Source organism: Acipenser ruthenus, chromosome 11, assembly GCF_902713425.1.
Source record: "Acipenser ruthenus chromosome 11, fAciRut3.2 maternal haplotype, whole genome shotgun sequence".
Lineage (NCBI taxonomy): Eukaryota > Metazoa > Chordata > Actinopteri > Acipenseriformes > Acipenseridae > Acipenser > Acipenser ruthenus.
In genome coordinates, this window is record NC_081199.1 from 8,304,577 (window position 1) to 8,321,830 (window position 17,254).

General features: G+C 39.9%; 1 protein-coding gene and 13 non-coding genes across 18 annotated transcripts in view; 8 read left to right on the forward strand and 6 right to left on the reverse strand.

The window, feature by feature from the left end:
- LOC117426709 (smoothelin-like) overlaps positions 1-2,857 on the reverse strand; it is an 82,615-nt gene extending 79,758 nt beyond the window's left edge. Inside the window, exons 1-2 of one of the 5 annotated variants that reach the window (XM_059033258.1) lie at positions 2,384-2,849; positions 1,863-2,063 (exon numbers count right to left, since the gene is read on the reverse strand). In XM_059033258.1, the coding sequence (XP_058889241.1) occupies positions 1,863-1,913 (51 nt within the window). In that variant the 5' untranslated portion in view covers positions 1,914-2,063; positions 2,384-2,849. Of the gene's footprint in view, positions 1-1,862 lie in introns of all 5 variants that reach the window. The other 4 variants (XM_059033261.1, XM_059033259.1, XM_059033260.1 and 1 more) reach the window with 4 other exon arrangements.
- A 5,006-nt stretch (positions 2,858-7,863) lies between these two features.
- On the forward strand, positions 7,864-7,945 carry trnas-gcu (transfer RNA serine (anticodon GCU)). The gene has a single exon. It is a non-coding gene; the product is annotated as a tRNA-Ser (tRNA).
- Positions 7,946-8,048: 103 nt separating this feature from the next.
- On the reverse strand, positions 8,049-8,122 carry trnat-agu (transfer RNA threonine (anticodon AGU)). Its single transcript has one exon. It is a non-coding gene; the product is annotated as a tRNA-Thr (tRNA).
- Positions 8,123-8,385: 263 nt separating this feature from the next.
- On the reverse strand, positions 8,386-8,457 carry trnaq-cug (transfer RNA glutamine (anticodon CUG)). The gene has a single exon. It is a non-coding gene; the product is annotated as a tRNA-Gln (tRNA).
- A 521-nt stretch (positions 8,458-8,978) lies between these two features.
- On the forward strand, positions 8,979-9,051 carry trnak-uuu (transfer RNA lysine (anticodon UUU)). Its single transcript has one exon. It is a non-coding gene; the product is annotated as a tRNA-Lys (tRNA).
- Positions 9,052-11,034: 1,983 nt separating this feature from the next.
- trnar-ucu (transfer RNA arginine (anticodon UCU)) lies at positions 11,035-11,125 on the forward strand. The gene is given in 2 exon segments: positions 11,035-11,071; positions 11,090-11,125. It is a non-coding gene; the product is annotated as a tRNA-Arg (tRNA).
- A 436-nt stretch (positions 11,126-11,561) lies between these two features.
- On the forward strand, positions 11,562-11,643 carry trnas-gcu (transfer RNA serine (anticodon GCU)). Its single transcript has one exon. It is a non-coding gene; the product is annotated as a tRNA-Ser (tRNA).
- A 169-nt stretch (positions 11,644-11,812) lies between these two features.
- On the reverse strand, positions 11,813-11,886 carry trnat-agu (transfer RNA threonine (anticodon AGU)). The gene has a single exon. It is a non-coding gene; the product is annotated as a tRNA-Thr (tRNA).
- Positions 11,887-12,151: 265 nt separating this feature from the next.
- trnaq-cug (transfer RNA glutamine (anticodon CUG)) lies at positions 12,152-12,223 on the reverse strand. The gene has a single exon. It is a non-coding gene; the product is annotated as a tRNA-Gln (tRNA).
- Positions 12,224-12,744: 521 nt separating this feature from the next.
- Positions 12,745-12,817, forward strand: trnak-uuu (transfer RNA lysine (anticodon UUU)). Its single transcript has one exon. It is a non-coding gene; the product is annotated as a tRNA-Lys (tRNA).
- Positions 12,818-15,181: 2,364 nt separating this feature from the next.
- trnar-ucu (transfer RNA arginine (anticodon UCU)) lies at positions 15,182-15,272 on the forward strand. Its single transcript is given in 2 exon segments — positions 15,182-15,218; positions 15,237-15,272. It is a non-coding gene; the product is annotated as a tRNA-Arg (tRNA).
- Positions 15,273-15,717: 445 nt separating this feature from the next.
- On the forward strand, positions 15,718-15,799 carry trnas-gcu (transfer RNA serine (anticodon GCU)). Its single transcript has one exon. It is a non-coding gene; the product is annotated as a tRNA-Ser (tRNA).
- Positions 15,800-15,902: 103 nt separating this feature from the next.
- trnat-agu (transfer RNA threonine (anticodon AGU)) lies at positions 15,903-15,976 on the reverse strand. The gene has a single exon. It is a non-coding gene; the product is annotated as a tRNA-Thr (tRNA).
- Positions 15,977-16,716: 740 nt separating this feature from the next.
- trnak-uuu (transfer RNA lysine (anticodon UUU)) lies at positions 16,717-16,789 on the forward strand. Its single transcript has one exon. It is a non-coding gene; the product is annotated as a tRNA-Lys (tRNA).
- Positions 16,790-17,254: the final 465 nt, after the last annotated feature.

The following is a 17,254-nucleotide window of genomic DNA, read 5'->3' on the forward strand; positions in this document are numbered from 1 at the left end:
ACTTTAAACGGTTTGGTTTTGGAATTCCACATGTTAGCCCCTGGAGTCCCTCCAAGATACAGTTTCTGAGAACTCTGAGGCTACACTTCTGAAACACAGGGTTTAAAATGAGAGAAAACCTACTGCTGGAAGCCCAAAGGAATCCCTGCTGCAGTTTTCAATTTCTCAGCCGGTGTACAGAACCCCTTTCCCTCACATGGGTATGTAATTCAGTGATCCAGAACACCACAAGAGGATACAGTCACACACACACACACACACAACCCCCTTATCCCTCCAACTATCTTTCAGCTAAACTGTTCTGTGCTGCCTGTAGCCTATAGCCAGTTCCGCACAGAGACAGTTTTGTTGGCCAATACTATAGAGCAGTGGTTCTCAAACTTCTAATTGGGAGCCTATTTATAGTGACTTGGCTCCATCACAACAGCTCAAATATACCACTGTATTATTATATTACAGAAATACATCTCTACCAGTACATTGTATGCATTTTTCATTTGATAGACATTGAAGGAAGATGCGAGAGAAAACAGAACTCTACCACAAGTTGTGCAATGTGTTGGTTTGACGGGGATAAAGCTGTCGGTTTTTGCATCCAACAGACATCACTAACTGTGTTGTATTACACAAGGTGTGGTCCCTCTTCTATCACAAGGTCAATCTGTAATGCTGCCTGTAAGTAGGTGACAGATCTACAAATTGAAATGTCTGTCACCGACATAGCTAACCGCGGAGCCCGTTCAGGCAAGACGCGGTGTTTTTTTGCAATCTAAAGTGTAAAAACAGAATCGTTTTAAAGTGTCTTGGGAATAAATGGGGGTTATAATATTGCCCTGGGGAGCCCAACAGTTTTGTGATTACTAATGTGGTCTTCCACAGTTTAGTGAAGACTTCTTGAAAAGCCTAACCAGAAATTAAATAGAATATTTCCATGTTTCCACTGCAGCAAAGCATAATGTAATCTGTGTGTCTTACCGCTGGTGAAGCAAAATCTTTACTAAACACTACTTTAAATACCATTTAAAAAATCTTCCAATGAAAACAGATTAATGTGAAGAATGTCACAAGTGTTTCTGGTGCTCGTCTGTAATTTAAAACCCACGAACACACTACACCTAAGAATAGTAAATCAACAATGGACTTTTAAAACGTGTCTTCTTTCCTGAGACAGTTCAGGAATCGTGCGCAACCCCCCGTGTCTGTATTGCTGTCAATGTGTTTTTAAACATTAAACAAAGATGTTTAATAATAAAATGACGAGCACAACTGCAAAGTAAAATCTATTTCAGTATTCAGAATGTCTCCACGCGGCTCTTGTGAACTGTACCACTAATTACAAGAAAAAGAAAACGTCATCATTTAGATGCATGTTTAAATCACAAGGCAGTTCGTGCTTTTTTGACTGTCACGTGCTACATGCTTAAGTATCAGATTTAGCTGTGGATTTACCTCACACATATATAAATCACAAACACATAACTAATCCAGAACTCTTGACCTAAAAAAAACAAAACAATGTAGCGATGAGCAGGGTTAAAAAAAAAACAAAAACATTGCCCTGTTAGAAGGCGATTTAAATACTGCAAGTGCAGTTTTCTAGCGATAACTTATGGTATGCTACAGCGGACTGCTAATGCGGGTATTGTTTTACATTCTACCCAATAAACAATATATATATATATATATATATATATATATATATATATATATATATATATTATACACACATACACACACACACAATATTATATGGATATGTGAAACAAGTATATTGTTGCACATATGAACTCAATGACCATATTAATGTTAATATAATATAATGTAGCATAATTAATACAATGTAAAAAGAAATATGGACTGACCAGTTTTCTGAGCGACGACTCGTCCAGAGTGGAGTACCTTTCTCCTGACATCACGTCGAATTCCGATGTCACCGATTGTTCAGTATTTCCTTGAGGAATGTGAAGTGCGGTGCTGGGTACTTATTTTCTTTGAGTCGGTCTAGTAGAAGGAAATGACTGCAATCAGATTAAATTCCTTGCAGTCTTCGTGAAGCCGAGTAGCTGGAATTTAAAAGCGAAAGGTTCTTTTTTGTGTGGGATATAGGAACAGATTTGACTCCCAAAGTTAGCACAAGCACTGTCAGTTTCACTCTCTCCCGAGTCCTGTGGAGCCTCCTCAGACACGCTCCCCGTTCCCGAATCAAGACTAGCAACCCCTTTTTAAAACCCCGCAGTTTTCATGAAGTGCTAGAATGATTAATGTTTTTAGTGATTAGTACACGCAGTTTCTTTCAGCCTCGGATTTGCAGCTACTCCAAAGAGGATTAACAACACGATCGGATTCTGTACAGACGAGGGTGCATTTATTTGAAAGTGCTTACCGTTGCCTGTGGTTTCCCAGCTGTGAATATCTATAAAGAAAACTTTAAAAGTGTGATGATTTCACTGGCACCCGCTGTATAGTATGACTATAGATGACCATCAAATCACCGTGCAGTATCGTAAACACACTTCACCTGACTCAACTGTGCAGTCAGTTTTACTTTATATTCCTCGTCAGAACTGTCATAATGTATTTTTTAAAATCTATGTTCTTCGTCAGATTAGTTGCAGTACACGTCGTATATCAGTTTCCCTGTGCAGACTGAATATGGTATTTGTAACGATCCTTTTCTAAGCTCGTGTCGCTTCAATAGGTTTGCTGCAGCTTCTCTCTCGCAGTTTAAATCTCTTTCTCCAATATCCTACCCTGAGCGCGAGCTTCAAATCCGCACTGCTTCCCTCACGTGTACAGCATAACCCCGCCCACGGGAACAGATCACGACCAATCATAAATAAGCAAAAGAAAGTGGAACCACGCATAAAGGCGAACACAGATCCCCAATTGGTCAGATTGAATGGTTTATCTCGCCCTTTTACAGAAAGAGCTTTTGGGGGCTGTAGTCTTTTTGGCCACTATCGAGAAACAGGTGCACTTTAACCCTCATTTTTTCTTATTAATAAAATAAATTATTCAAATGTCTTGATAATCGCGAAAAAAGATTTAACAGTTAATTTTTGGAAATAATCTTACCAATTAGCTGCTGATGTGTCTAAATCGTAGCACGATTATAATCGTATGTAGTACATACTTGTTTGCCTAAATAGCTGACCCATCACTCGACTGATTAATTTGTTATATATGGATTGTGCGATATATAAAAGCTGCATCTCCCTGTTGCAAGATAAGAGCATTTGATATAGAGCAGGCAGTTGGAAGGTTCACAAAGAACGGTCTTAACCACATAAGACCGTCTTTTCCCTTCCTCGTTTCTCCCACCCTACACAGCTGCTCCGCTCCCTCCACTGGTTCCCTATCGCTGCTCGCATACAATTCAAAACTCTTGTTCGCGCCTATCGCTGTCTCGACCTTTCTGCTCCCTCCTATCTCCAGACTATCATTTCTCCCTACACCCCCACCTCGCCCCCTCCGCTCCTCCACCACCTTCAGATTAGCTGCACCATTTTGAATAAAAAGGCGCCCCCAACGCATTCAACCTCGCAAGCACCTGCCTGCGTCTTTACTATCTCCACATTCGTTTCAGTAGCTTACACAGTAGCTGGTTGCAGAACATTGAAAGGACATTCATGTGAACGTGACAAAAACGTGCTCACAAAAACCTCTAGACAAGTTTCGCCTTAAAATTCCCACTCCTTTGCTCGTATAACTTCTCTTATCCGTATATTTTTTAAGATCTATAAAGTGTCTTTATATAAAGAGCCCGCTGGTGATCTGCCGACCTGGTTTAGGTTTCTCTTATGTTGATAACATTGCACCGCTGTGCTTTATGGTACTGGCATTTACTTATCATTTATAAAGACACTTTAGCTGTAATTGACCAATCAGCTGCTTCCCCTAATGACTGACATGCTTTAAGTCTGGTGATGTGTAGACCCTGAAGACGAGGTGAAAAAAACTGAAGCTACCTGGAAGTAAGGCATACAAACTGAGAAGTCCCTTTAACCAAGTACAGAACCAGATTTATAAAAAAGAAAATGAATTTTGCTAAAACGTGTTTTTCAACCAACAGGTAGGAATATTTTTTTTCAGCTGCAGGCACTGTAAAGCCTTGATTAGAATTGTAACTGGGGGCCCTTTGGAGTAATGGCCACAGCTAAGTCAGGCTGGTACTCCCCTCTTGTTCAATTAGGAAAGGAAACCACTATATAACAAAGCAGCATGGCTGTTTAACTGCCTTGACTAGAAAGCATGTGCAAGATGTTTAGTATAAATATACAGTCTCTAGAAGTCATTCTCAAAGTTCAGTACCTGCTTGGAAGTAAACTTCAGGGAAAAGATTGTTTGCCTTCTTTGGAGTTCTGTTTGGCATGTGTTGGAATGCATAATCCTTTCACATTAGAATTGCACCACAAAATAGCTGTTACCCTTTTAAGGACTGGTAAAAAAAATATCCCTGCTGGTCACAATTTTTTATTTAAATTTTAAGTAATTGAAAAACAGTTTGTGTCAACTCGAGAAGGAGTTTGAGAAGCTGCCCCTCCAAAACCTTGAAAAAACATATTTGCGTTATAAAATAGATATATAGATAGGAAACGTATTGTGGTACAACAAATCTTGCAAAGGACTCACTTTAGCAATTTTGAAAACAGAGCCATCATTTATTTTGTTAGTGTGTTGCTTACTGCTCTGCAGAATATGATTATGATACTCTTCTTCTCCTCTTTTCCCTCCTCTTCTCAAGGCTGGATGTTTTGAGAGCATTGCTTCCTTGCTAGATAACAGAGCAGCCTGCCTGCTTTTACCTGTCCCAGCCCAAGGCACAGTATTTTTTTTAACACAGATAATACTGACAGTAAACACACAACACAGACTATATAAATAGATCAAAGCATGTATTTCACTTGTATCTCAGTTTCTATAAAGCTCTTACCCCCACTCTATTTGCTTAGGATGCATCTTGGTATTCTTGAATAGATAATCGGCTTCAAATATATGAAACTGTTTTTAATGAGCAAGTCAAGTTTCAGTCTGGACAACTGTTGTGATTAAAAACAGAATGTGTATTTTTATTACAGAATAAAAACAGTTGCCATCAGCATGAATCACTGCATTTTGACTTGCTTGCTTTTGTCGTTCGGGCTGTTTCAAATTGTGATTTACATTTCTCAGCCAGTGCCCGACTGCCAACTCCCCTGGCGAGGCTGGAAATGAGGTTAGATGGGAGGAGGTAAACTCAGAGAAAGGTACTTCTATAATGAAGCTTGACGTGAATGTGGGAGCTACCTCTTTAGTCCAATGGCTGCTTGACTTTTGCAATGGTTACAAGGATCGTCCTGTCAATCAAATTCAGATAATAATTATTATGATGTATTTATTTGGCAGGTAACCTAACCTTGTGCCTTATTACCAACCAAATACATTTTTCTGTGAACTGTGGGCTATTGAGTTTTTCCTTCACATCTTTTTTTAATTAGATTTGTTTATGGTAATATTAAACAAAGTGAATTGAATCTGAAATTGTGGCATATTTTACAGGATTCCTATGCACCACAAAACAACAAGGGTGGTTGAATACATTTTTGTGTCTCCGTATACCTTGTAAAAGCAAAATCAAAAAAAAAAAAAAAAAATTGCAGTTGCTAACCGTCATTTTGGATTTGTTATTTTAATGAAAAAAGAAACTCAAAACATTTCTAAGGCCAGCTGATAAGTTGTTCCAAACAAACACTGCAGGGAACTAAATGAGAACGGTCTGTCATTCGCAATCTGCTTACCCGCTTAAAAAAGAAAACACTTTTCTCTTTTCATAACGCTAAATAAATAGTTTTAGATTAGCTATGCTTTCACTAGTAATGTTTGTACAGCAATCCTAATTAGCCTGATCACTGATCTCCCACATTTGCGTGAATGCAACAGAAGATGTGTACAGGGTTGACTTATACCCTCAGATTGTTAAAGAATGTCCTTGTTTCATGTGAATTGGATAAACAGTTCTCTGTACAACCTTGTAACATACTTGCGCCTCCATTTGCTTGGAATATGCATCTCCTTCATGGCATAATAAACATGTGATATACCATTTACTGCATGGGAATGTTGTGGTCTCCCTTTCAAGCAATGACTTGTTATAACAAGTCCATTCCTCAGTTGAACAATACTTATTAAACTCTTTATCTCACGGAGGGTGTAAGGGTTCACTCACAGCTATTCAAGCACAGTCTCTCTCAGCAGTATGTGGCTCTGTGACGTGAAAACAAGGTGACCTAGGGGTTAGCTGAAATGTGAAAGAAGTAAGGCTTGCTTGGTAAAGTCCCTTCAATCTGGGTCACGAGGCAATGACCTGAAAAGCACACAGCTCTAAAAAAATGCTCTTTTAAATATTCTGGGGATAGAAAAGCATGCCAGACACAGAGAGAGGGTAGGATTCGGATTCTTTTTAACGAAATAACTCGAGATATGCAGCAAAATAATTCTGGTTCCATTCCATGGGCAGTCCTGTACCTTTAAAAAAACAAGGGTGTATAGATACGTGCAATATACAATGCAATGTTATGCAATTATTTTAATAGACTTTAACATTAGTGTTAAACATGGTTTTTAGACCTGTTTACTTGCCTTAGCAGTGTTATCACTCGCCGCTATATTTTGGTTCTTAACTTTTATATATTAAATAAGCGATAACTTCAGGGCTGGATGAGTGTACCGAAATAAGCCGACTCTCTGCTCAACACCTTGTCGAGGTCTGCTTATACTAGTGAGGAAAACTATCATCCCCCCCCCCCCCCCCCCGAGTTAAACTCAACCAACCATAACTACTAGCGTTCTTGCAGTAGGGCGTTTATAAGTGAGGGTCGCCTATATATATTTACAGTTGCAGGGGGAACATGTTAGGGCCTCAGGAGCACATTCATTTCTGAGTTTACACTGCCATCTGGCGGCAGATCTGGGGAACTGATTTATCATTACAAACCCGCCCGCCATAAAACGCTTCTCACGTTCAAATAATTCAAAAAAATTAAATGGAAATATGCATTGCAAAAGCTGGCCTCTCACTTGTAACTAGCAACTGTGTAATCTTTTTTTGCGGGCAGAGAAGGTCATTCTGAAAGGGGTTGCGAATGAATGTGCACAGTCTCTGAAATAATGTGTGGTGCGTTGTTCGAGCCACAGCCAATGATTAGAACTCTGTATATGTGTACATCTGACTAATTAATTGTAAGGCGGTACGAGTTAGCTGAGTGATTAAGGTCATGCACTGCTAATTAATTCTGCTCTGCACGCGTGGATCGAAACCGGTCTTCGTTGCAACTTTGATTGACTTCTTTCGTTGTCGCTTATCTTTTCACAAAAGCGTTTATATGAGAGATCTAGTTAAACACTGAGGTGTGATTCAAAGGTTGTGGGTTCGAGTCCCACCAGAGTCGTTGTTTTAGGCTAGCTGTAGGACCCTCAAACATTAGATGTGTAAAACCAGAGCCTGCGCATCCATTTCTTTCTTTTTCTAAGTCAACTAAAGACAAACAGTACGATTCACCGGCACTTGATCTCGGATCACTGGATTTGAAATCCAGAGTGCTAACCATTACACTATGCAACCTCCCATACTGGGCCCCCATGCAGGGACCCTCTCAACATTTCGCTTTTGTGGAAAAGGTTTCTAATATTTCATAATCGCTTGAGCTATCCGGTGCAGCAAGTGCTGAAACCACACCTGACGCTGCAGGTTTCTTGCTATTGTTTAAACCGCATGCACACTGGCATATAATCGCGCACTTTAGGACAGGTTTGACGACACCACCTGCACTGTGAACAGATCCTTCGTGTTTCATCCAGTTTGATACTGTGGAGCAGCTCAGACGGGACGAGGTGGCCGAGTGGTTAAGGCGATGGACTGCTAATCCATTGTGCTCTGCACGCGTGGGTTCGAATCCCATCCTCGTCGTAAATTGGATTGACTTTTTCTTTTCCTTGTCTCTTACCTTTTAACAAAAGTGTTTGTTTAAGCCTAAACGTTTGTGTTACATGTACTGAAAAATAATAACAACAGGCACCGCTGGGATTCGAACTCAGGATCTCCTGTTTACTAGACAGGCGCTTTAACCATCTAAGCCACGGCGCCCTGCAGCATGTCACTGAATCTGTGCCAAAGGCCTGTGAAATGAAACGGATAAGGACCACGGCATTACTACTGCCCCTATTACAATGCACCATTCGAAAATGAAGTGGGGGAAAGTTTTGCAAATTAAACAAACATCCTTCAAAAACGCGTTAGTCTTTATGAAACCATTTCCGACCTTAGACATCGGAACTGCATTTTATTTCAGCTGACCGATTGAAACATGAAATCAGGTAGTTCACTTGTTAAAAAAAATAGTAAAACTCAGGTCCCACCGAGATTTGAACTCGGATCGCTGGATTCAGAGTCCAGAGTGCTAACCATTACACCATGGAACCGCGGTGAAGACCAGCGAGGTGGATGGGTTGTCAGCTGTCAATTGCCCCCGCTGACGACCACTGGACCGCAAGGCGTTATCCCCATCTGCAGACAACCGTTCAACAGCATGCATTTCTCCAGGTTGAAATGAAATGCGACATTTTTATTTCTTAGTTCATATTGGAAACTGCTGGCAGGTCTGGCGAACTGAACTATCATTACCCAACAGCACGACATAGAACACTTGACACGTTCAAATAATAGGAAAAGTATTCTTTGAAAATATATGCATTGCATATTTATATTTAAATAACAGCGGTACTGACACCACACTGTGACAGAAATAAACATTTCCTGCTTTTGCAGCGACAAAGTCTGCATTTATAGTTCAATAATCCGTTTTTTTCCGGCAAATACGGTGCAGACGCAAGTAGCCTAAACAATTGGTTAGGATACAGATTGGTTAGGATACGATTCATTGAGTGGGTATGGATTTTAATGTATTACATGTTAATGTATTAAAGTGTTTCGTTTGTACTGAGCCCGGATAGCTCAGTCGGTAGAGCATCAGACTTTTAATCTGAGGGTCCAGGGTTCAAGTCCCTGTTCGGGCGGTGAGTGTTTTTTAATAACTTTTTAATAAAGCGAAAGTTATTGGGCTAAACACAATGTTGTTTTGTGTATATTGCCTATTTTTATCACCAAAAAGCTCCCGGAACACTGGGTTGCGAAGGTGCAAAGACGACGAAAATTATACACATAATACAACTAAGTGAGGGCATCATAACACTATTGACAAAACCCACCGAACCGACCTTTAACTGCCCATTCCGTGCAATAAAACGGTGTATTTATTTTGTTTTTATATGATCTCTCTCTCTCTCTCTCTCTCTCTCTCTCTCTCTCTCTCTATTTGTTTTAGTATTTTAGCAGAACCATATTGATTAACATCGTTTTTCCCTTTTCTTTATAGTGGAATATAGTGAGGCCTTCTTTCTACTTTGCAGGGCAGGAGGTGATAAAGTAACAGTATTTTCACAAGTAGAACAATTGCAAAGGTCTGGACTTGCTGGTAGCCCTTAACTGTAACAGTTATATGTGATTAAAAAAATAATAATAACACGTATATATAGCTGCAACAGTTTCACAACATTTATTTTTTGCACAACTTTTTTGTTCTTACTTAGAATGATAAAAAAATGTCTTTAAATGTATTTAACATTCATATATGTACATAGGCCTATATTTGATACAAAATGGATACAGTGCAATTACAGTGCAAAGGCAAGCAAACACACTACCTTACAATTATGTAGTTTACAACATGTAAGGAAAAACGAGCAAACAAAGCAAAACAGTTTAGATTTTAATATTACGCAGGATGACTTCAAATACAGAAACCGTGATGCATTTCCCATTTACTTCTTCAAAAAAATTAATTCGTTTTTACATTGTGTGTCATATGCATAGGCTAAATAAATAAATAAAACAGAATAAACAAACAAACTAACAGTTTCGTTTTTATGTCTGAGTTTAATTTTGGAACCTCCTGTCTTGTCGTGTGTGTGTGTGTGTGTGTGTGTGTGTGTGTGTGTGTGTGTGTGTGTGTGTGTGTGTGTGTGTGTGTGTGTGTGTGTGTGTGTGTGTGTGTGTATGTGTGTGTGTGTGTGTGTGTGTGTGTGAATACGAGAGAGAAATGAAACAATGTATTCTTGCTCTAAATGAGTTGCTTCTATATTAAACTATGTGACAGTGTAATGCCTGAGAAAACACGACTGAACCCTTGAAACAATGCATCGAATTGAAGTATTTGGCTGAAACGCTGCAACTAACAGACAGCAATAGTTTGTGCAATATGAGAATTGAAACGAAATTGTGTTTTAAATAAATTTGACTATTTTACATCCCTGGCATTTTTATTGTGTGTTTGTGTTGTACTTGGTCAAGACCTCATCCTTCAGTGGCATATATGGCTACGATAAATTATAATTTAAACCCAGTTTAGCTTTCAAATGTGGAGCCATGCACTAAACCTGTGATTTTTAATCAATTTGCATGGCTTTTCAGTATTAGAAGGCTATATAGATTAGAACCCCCTGGGGGTTATTTTTGAGTTTTACGGTTTCTTATTAATGCTTCGAGATTTCAACGTTTATTTGTGGTGGTTTAGCCTGCTGTTTAAAAAGGTTCTTTGTATACTACTTGGAACCCCTGAAATACGGTTTCTTGGAATAACTTTTTCAAGAGTGTAAGATTTTTAAACCTCACGATTATGTTTTAGAACATTCCCGGAAGGTATAAGTAATAAATCAGACACTTAACGCATGTGTAGCTCATCAATCAACAAAACCTTTATTATTAAACTTCCAGTACCAAACAATATTAAGCCATAGCAGTCAAAACGAATGGTTATTACCCGTTCTCAGTGGGAAGTTGGGCGCGGTCTGGAGTTTCTGCGTCAAGCAGTTTTGTCTCTTAATTATTCATTAGTCATTTTAGCAGACGCTTCTATCCAAAGCGACTTCCAGACTAGGGGTGAACTATGCGTCACAGTCTCCTCCAATAGGACCTCGGTGTTATGTTTCAAGGAGGGAGCAGGCTCTGTGGCGCAATGGATAGCGCGTTGGACTTCTAGTCAAACACTGAGGTGTGATTCAAAGGTTGTGGGTTCGAGTCCCACCAGAGTCGTTGTTTTAGGCTAGCTGTAGGACCCTCAAACATTAGATGTGTAAAACCAGAGCCTGCGCATCCATTTCTTTCTTTTTCTAAGTCAACTAAAGACAAACAGTACGATTCACCGGCACTTGATCTCGGATCACTGGATTTGAAATCCAGAGTGCTAACCATTACACTATGCAACCTCCCATACTGGGCCACCATGCAGGGACCCTCTCAACATTTCGCTTTTGTGGAAAAGGTTTCTAATATTTCATAATCGCTTGAGCTATCCGGTGCAGCAAGTGCTGAAACCACACCTGACGCTGCAGGTTTCTTGCTATTGTTTAAACCGCATGCACACTGGCATATAATCGCGCACTTTAGGACAGGTTTGACGACACCACCTGCACTGTGAACAGATCCTCCGTGTTTCATCCAGTTTGATACTGTGGCGCTGCTCAGACGGGACGAGGTGGCCGAGTGGTTAAGGCGATGGACTGCTAATCCATTGTGCTCCCCACGCGTGGGTTCGAATCCCATCCTCGTCGCAAGTTTGATTGACTTTTTTTTCCTTGTCTCTTATCTTTTCACAAAAGTGTTTGTTTGTGAGTACATGATTATATTTGGCTGCGTTTCGGATAGCCTCCTCCAGTAACAACATGTGACAGAAACGCAGCCTAAACGTTTGTGTTACATGTGCTGAAAAATAATAACAACAGGCACCGCTGGGATTCGAATCCAGGATCTCCTGTTTACTAGACAGGCGCTTTAACCATCTAAGCCACGGCGCCCTACAGCACGTCACTGAATCTGTGCCAAAGGCCTGTGAAATGAAACGGATAAGGACCACGGCTTTACTACTGCCCCTATTACAATGCACCATTCGAAAATGAAGTGGGGGAAAGTTTTGCAAATTAAACAAACATCCTTCAAAAACGCGTTAGTATTTATGAAACCATTTCCGACCTTAGACATCGGAACTGCAATTTATTTCAGCTGACCGATTGAAACATGAAATCAGGTAGTTCACTTGTTAAAAAAAAATTAGTAAAAGTCAGGTCCCACCGAGATTTGAACTCGGATCGCTGGATTCAGAGTCCAGAGTGCTAACCATTACACCATGGAACCGCGGTGAAGACCAGCGAGGTGGATGGGTTGTCAGCTGTCAATTGCCCCCGCTGACGACCCCTGGACCGCAAGGCGTTATCCCCATCTGCAGACAACCGTTCAACAGCATGCATTTCTCCAGGTTGAATTTAAAATGCGACGTTTTTATTTCTTAGTTCATATTGGAAACTGCTGGCAGGTCTGGCGAACTGAACTATCATTACCCAACCGCACGACATAGAACACTTGACACGTTCAAATAATAGGAAAAGTATTCTTTGAAAATATATGCATTGCATATTTATATTTAAATAACAGCGGTACTGACACCACACTGTGACAGAAATAAACATTTCCTGCTTTTGCAGCGACAAAGTCTGCATTTATAGTTCAATAATCCGTTTTTTTCCGGCAAATACGGTGCAGACGCAAGTAGCCTAAACAATTGGTTAGGATACAGATTGGTTAGGATACGATTCATTGAGTGGGTTGGATTTTAATGTATTACATGTTAATGTATTAAAGTGTTTCTTTTGTACTGAGCCCGGGTAGCTCAGTCGGTAGAGCATCAGACTTTTAATCTGAGGGTCCAGGGTTCAAGTCCCTGTTCGGGCGGTGAGTGTTTTTTAATAACTTTTTAATAAAGCGAAAGTTATTGGGCTAAACACAATGTTGCATTGTGTATATTGCCTATTTTTATCACCAAAAAGCTCCCGGAACACTGGGTTGCGAAGGTGCAAAGACGACGAAAATTATACACATAATACAAATAAGTGAGGGCATCATAACACTATTGACAAAACCCACCGAACCGACCTTTAACTGCCCATTCCGTGCAATAAAACTGTGTATTTATTTTGTTTTTATATGATCTCTCTCTCTCTCTCTCTCTCTCTCTCTCTCTCTCTCTCTCAAATTCAAATTCAAATTCAAATTGGTTTTATTGGCATGACAATAAAAAGAATTGTGTTGCCAAAGCACATACATGGCATAACCGACTCAAATATACAGGCAAAGATTTTTTTTAAATACTAACAGTATCCCTCCTCCCTCTATATTAATACAGTAAACAGAATCCCTCCCTTCCCCTCTATATCAAACAGTACCCCCTTCCCCCCTCTATATTAAACAGAATCCCCCCTCCCTCCCTCTATTAAACAGAATCCCCCCTCCCTCTCTCTCACTATCTCTCTCTCTCTCTCTCTCTCTCACTCACTCACTATCTCTCTCTCTCTCTCTCTCTCTCTCTCTCTCTCTCTCTCTCTCTATATATATATTTGTTTTAGTATTTTAGCAGAACCATATTGATTAACATCGTTTTTCCCTTTTCTTTATAGTGGAATATAGTGAGGCCTTCTTTCTACTTTGCAGGGCAGGAGGTGATAAAGTAACAGTATTTTCACAAGTAGAACAATTGCAAAGGTCTGGAATTGCTGGTAGGCCTTAACTGTAACAGTTATATGTGATTAAAAAAATAATAATAACACGTATATATAGCTGCAACAGTTTCACAACATTTATTTTTTGCACAACTTTTTTGTTCTTACTTAGAATGATAAAAAAAATGTCTTTAAATGTATTTAACATTCATATATGTACATAGGCCTATATTTGATACAAAATGGATACAGTGCAATTACAGTGCAAAGGCAAGCAAACACACTACCTTACAATTATGTAGTTTACAACATGTAAGGAAAAACGAGCAAACAAAGCAAAACAGTTTAGATTTTAATATTACGCAGGATGACTTCAAATACAGAAACCTTGATGCATTTCCCATTTTCTTCTTCAAAAAAATTAATTCGTTTTTACATTGTGTGTCATATGCATAGTCTAAATAAATAAATAAAACAGAATAAACAAACAAACTAACAGTTTCGTTTTTATGTCTGAGTTTAATTTTGGAACCTCCTGTCTTGTCTAGTGCTGTGTGTGTGTGTGTGTGTGTGTGTGTGTGTGTGTGTGTGTGTGTGTGTGTGTGTGTGTGTGTGTGTGTGTGTGTGTGTGTGTGTGTGTGTGTGTGTGTGTGTGTGTGTGTGTGTGTGTGTGTGTGTGTGTGAATACGAGAGAGAAATGAAACAATGTATTCTTGCTCTAAATGAGTTGCTGCTATATTAAACTATGTGACAGTGTAATGCCTGAGAAAACACGACTGAACCCTTGAAGCAATGCATCGAATTGAAGTATTTGGCTGAAACGCTGCAACTAACACACAGCAATAGTTTGTGCAATATGAGAATTGAAACGAAATTGTGTTTTAAATAAATCTGACTAATTTACATCCCTGGCATTTTTATTGTGTGTTTGTGTTGTACTTGGTCAAGACCTAAGTCCTTCAGTGGCATATATGGCTACGATAAATTATAATTTAAACCCAGTTTAGCTTTCAAATGTGGAGCCATGCACTAAACCTGTGATTTTTAATCAATTTGCATGGCTTTTCAGTATTAGAAGGCTATATAGATTAGAACCCCTGGGGGTTATTTTTGAGTTTTACGGTTTCTTATTAATCCTTCGAGATTTCAACGTTTATTTGTGGTGGTTTAGCCTGCTGTTTAAAAAGGTTCTTTGTATACTATTTGGAACCCCTGAAATACGGTTTCTTGGAATAACTTTTTCAAGAGTGTAAGATTTTTAAACCTCACGATTATGTTTTAGAACATTCCCGGAAGGTATAAGTAATAAATCAGACACTTAACGCATGTGTAGCTCATCAATCAACAAAACCTTTATTATTAAACTTCCAGTACCAAACAATATTAAGCCATAGCAGTCAAAACGAATGGTTATTACCCGTTCTCAGTGGGAAGTTGGGCGCGGTCTGGAGTTTCTGCGTCAAGCAGTTTTGTCTCTTAATTATTCATTAGTCATTTTAGCAGACGCTTCTATCCAAAGCGACTTCCAGAGACTAGGGGTGAACTATGCGTCACAGTCTCCTCCAATAGGACCTCGGTGTTATGTTACAAGAAGGGAGCAGGCTCTGTGGCGCAATGGATAGCGCGTTGGACTTCTAGTCAAACACTGAGGTGTGATTCAAAGGTTGTGGGTTCGAGTCCCACCAGAGTCGTTGTTTTAGGCTAGCTGTAGGACCCTCAAACATTAGATGTGTAAAACCAGAGCCTGCGCATCCATTTCTTTCTTTTTCTAAGTCAACTAAAGACAAACAGTACGATTCACCGGCACTTGATCTCGGATCACTGGATTTGAAATCCAGAGTGCTAACCATTACACTATGCAACCTCCCATACTGGGCCCCCATGCAGGGACCCTCTCAACATTTCGCTTTTGTGGAAAAGGTTTCTAATATTTCATAATCGCTTGAGCTATCCGGTGCAGCAAGTGCTGAAACCACACCTGACGCTGCAGGTTTCTTGCTATTGTTTAAACCGCATGCACACTGGCATATAATCGCGCACTTTAGGACAGGTTTGACGACACCACCTGCACTCTGAACAGATCCTCCGTGTTTCATCCAGTTTGATACTGTGGAGCTGCTCAGACGGGACGAGGGGGACGAGGTGGCCGAGTGGTTAAGGCGATGGACTGCTAATCCATTGTGCTCTGCACGCGTGGGTTCGAATCCCATCCTCGTCGTAAGTTGGATTGACTTTTTCTTTTCCTTGACTCTTACCTTTTAACAAAAGTGTTTGTTTAAGCATAAACGGTTGTGTTACATGTACTGAAAAATAATAACAACAGGCACCGCTGGGATTCGAACCCAGGATCTCCTGTTTACTAGACAGGCGCTTTAACCATCTAAGCCACGGCGCCCTACAGCAGGGCACTGAATCTGTGCCAAAGGGCTGTGAAATGAAACGGATAAGGACCACGGCATTACTACTGCCCCTATTACAATGCACCATTCGAAAATGAAGTGGGGAAAGTTTTGCAAATTAAACAAACATCCTTCAAAAACGCGTTAGTCCTTATGAAACCATTTCCGACCTTAGACATCGGAACTGAATTTTATTTCAGCTGACCGATTGAAACATGAAATCAGGTAGTTCACTTGTTTAAAAAAAAATAGTAAAAGTCAGGTCCCACCGAGATTTGAACTCGGATCGCTGGATTCAGAGGCGTTATCCCCATCTGCAGACAATCGTTCAACAGCATGCATTTCTCCAGGTTGAATTTAAAATGCGACGTTTTTATTTCTTAGTTCATATTGGAAACTGCTGGCAGGTCTGGCGAACTGAACTATCATTACCCAACCGCACGACATAGAACACTTGACACGTTCAAATAATAGGAAAAGTATTCTTTGAAAATATATGCATTGCATATTTATATTTAAATAACAGCGGTACTGACACCACACTGTGACAGAAATAAACATTTCCTGCTTTTGCAGCGACAAAGTCTGCATTTATAGTTCAATAATCCGTTTTTTTCCAGGCAAATATTGTGCAGACGCAAGTAGCCTAAACAATTGGTTAGGATACGATTCATTGAGTGGGGATGGATTTTAATGTATTACATGTTAATGTATTAAACAGTTGCGTTTCTTCTGAGCCCGGATAGCTCAGTCGGTAGAGCATCAGACTTTTAATCTGAGGGTCCAGGGTTCAAGTCCCTGTTCGGGCGGTGAGTGTTTTTTAATAACTTTTTTAATAAAGCGAAAGTTAATGGGCTAAACACAATGTTGTATTGTGTATATTGCCTATTTTTTATCACCAAAAAGCTCCCGGAACACTGGGTTGCGAAGGTGCCAAGACTACGAAAATTATAAATTACACAGTTTCGGCGTCAAGCAGTTTTGTCTCTTAATTATTCATTAGTCATTTTAGCAGACGCTTCTATCCAAAGCGACTTCCAAAGACTAGGGGTGAACTATGCATCACAGTCTCCTCCAATAGGACCTCGGTGTTATGTTTCAAGGACGGAGCACAAGGAGATTAAATGATTTGCTCTGGGTCACACACAGTGTGAATTGGGATTTGAACCGGGAACCACCTGGTATGAAGCCTTTGTCTTTCATCACTGGGCCACCTTACAGAAGCTTCATCGAACACCTTGCTAATTCACATTTTTTCCACACTCGCTCTTATG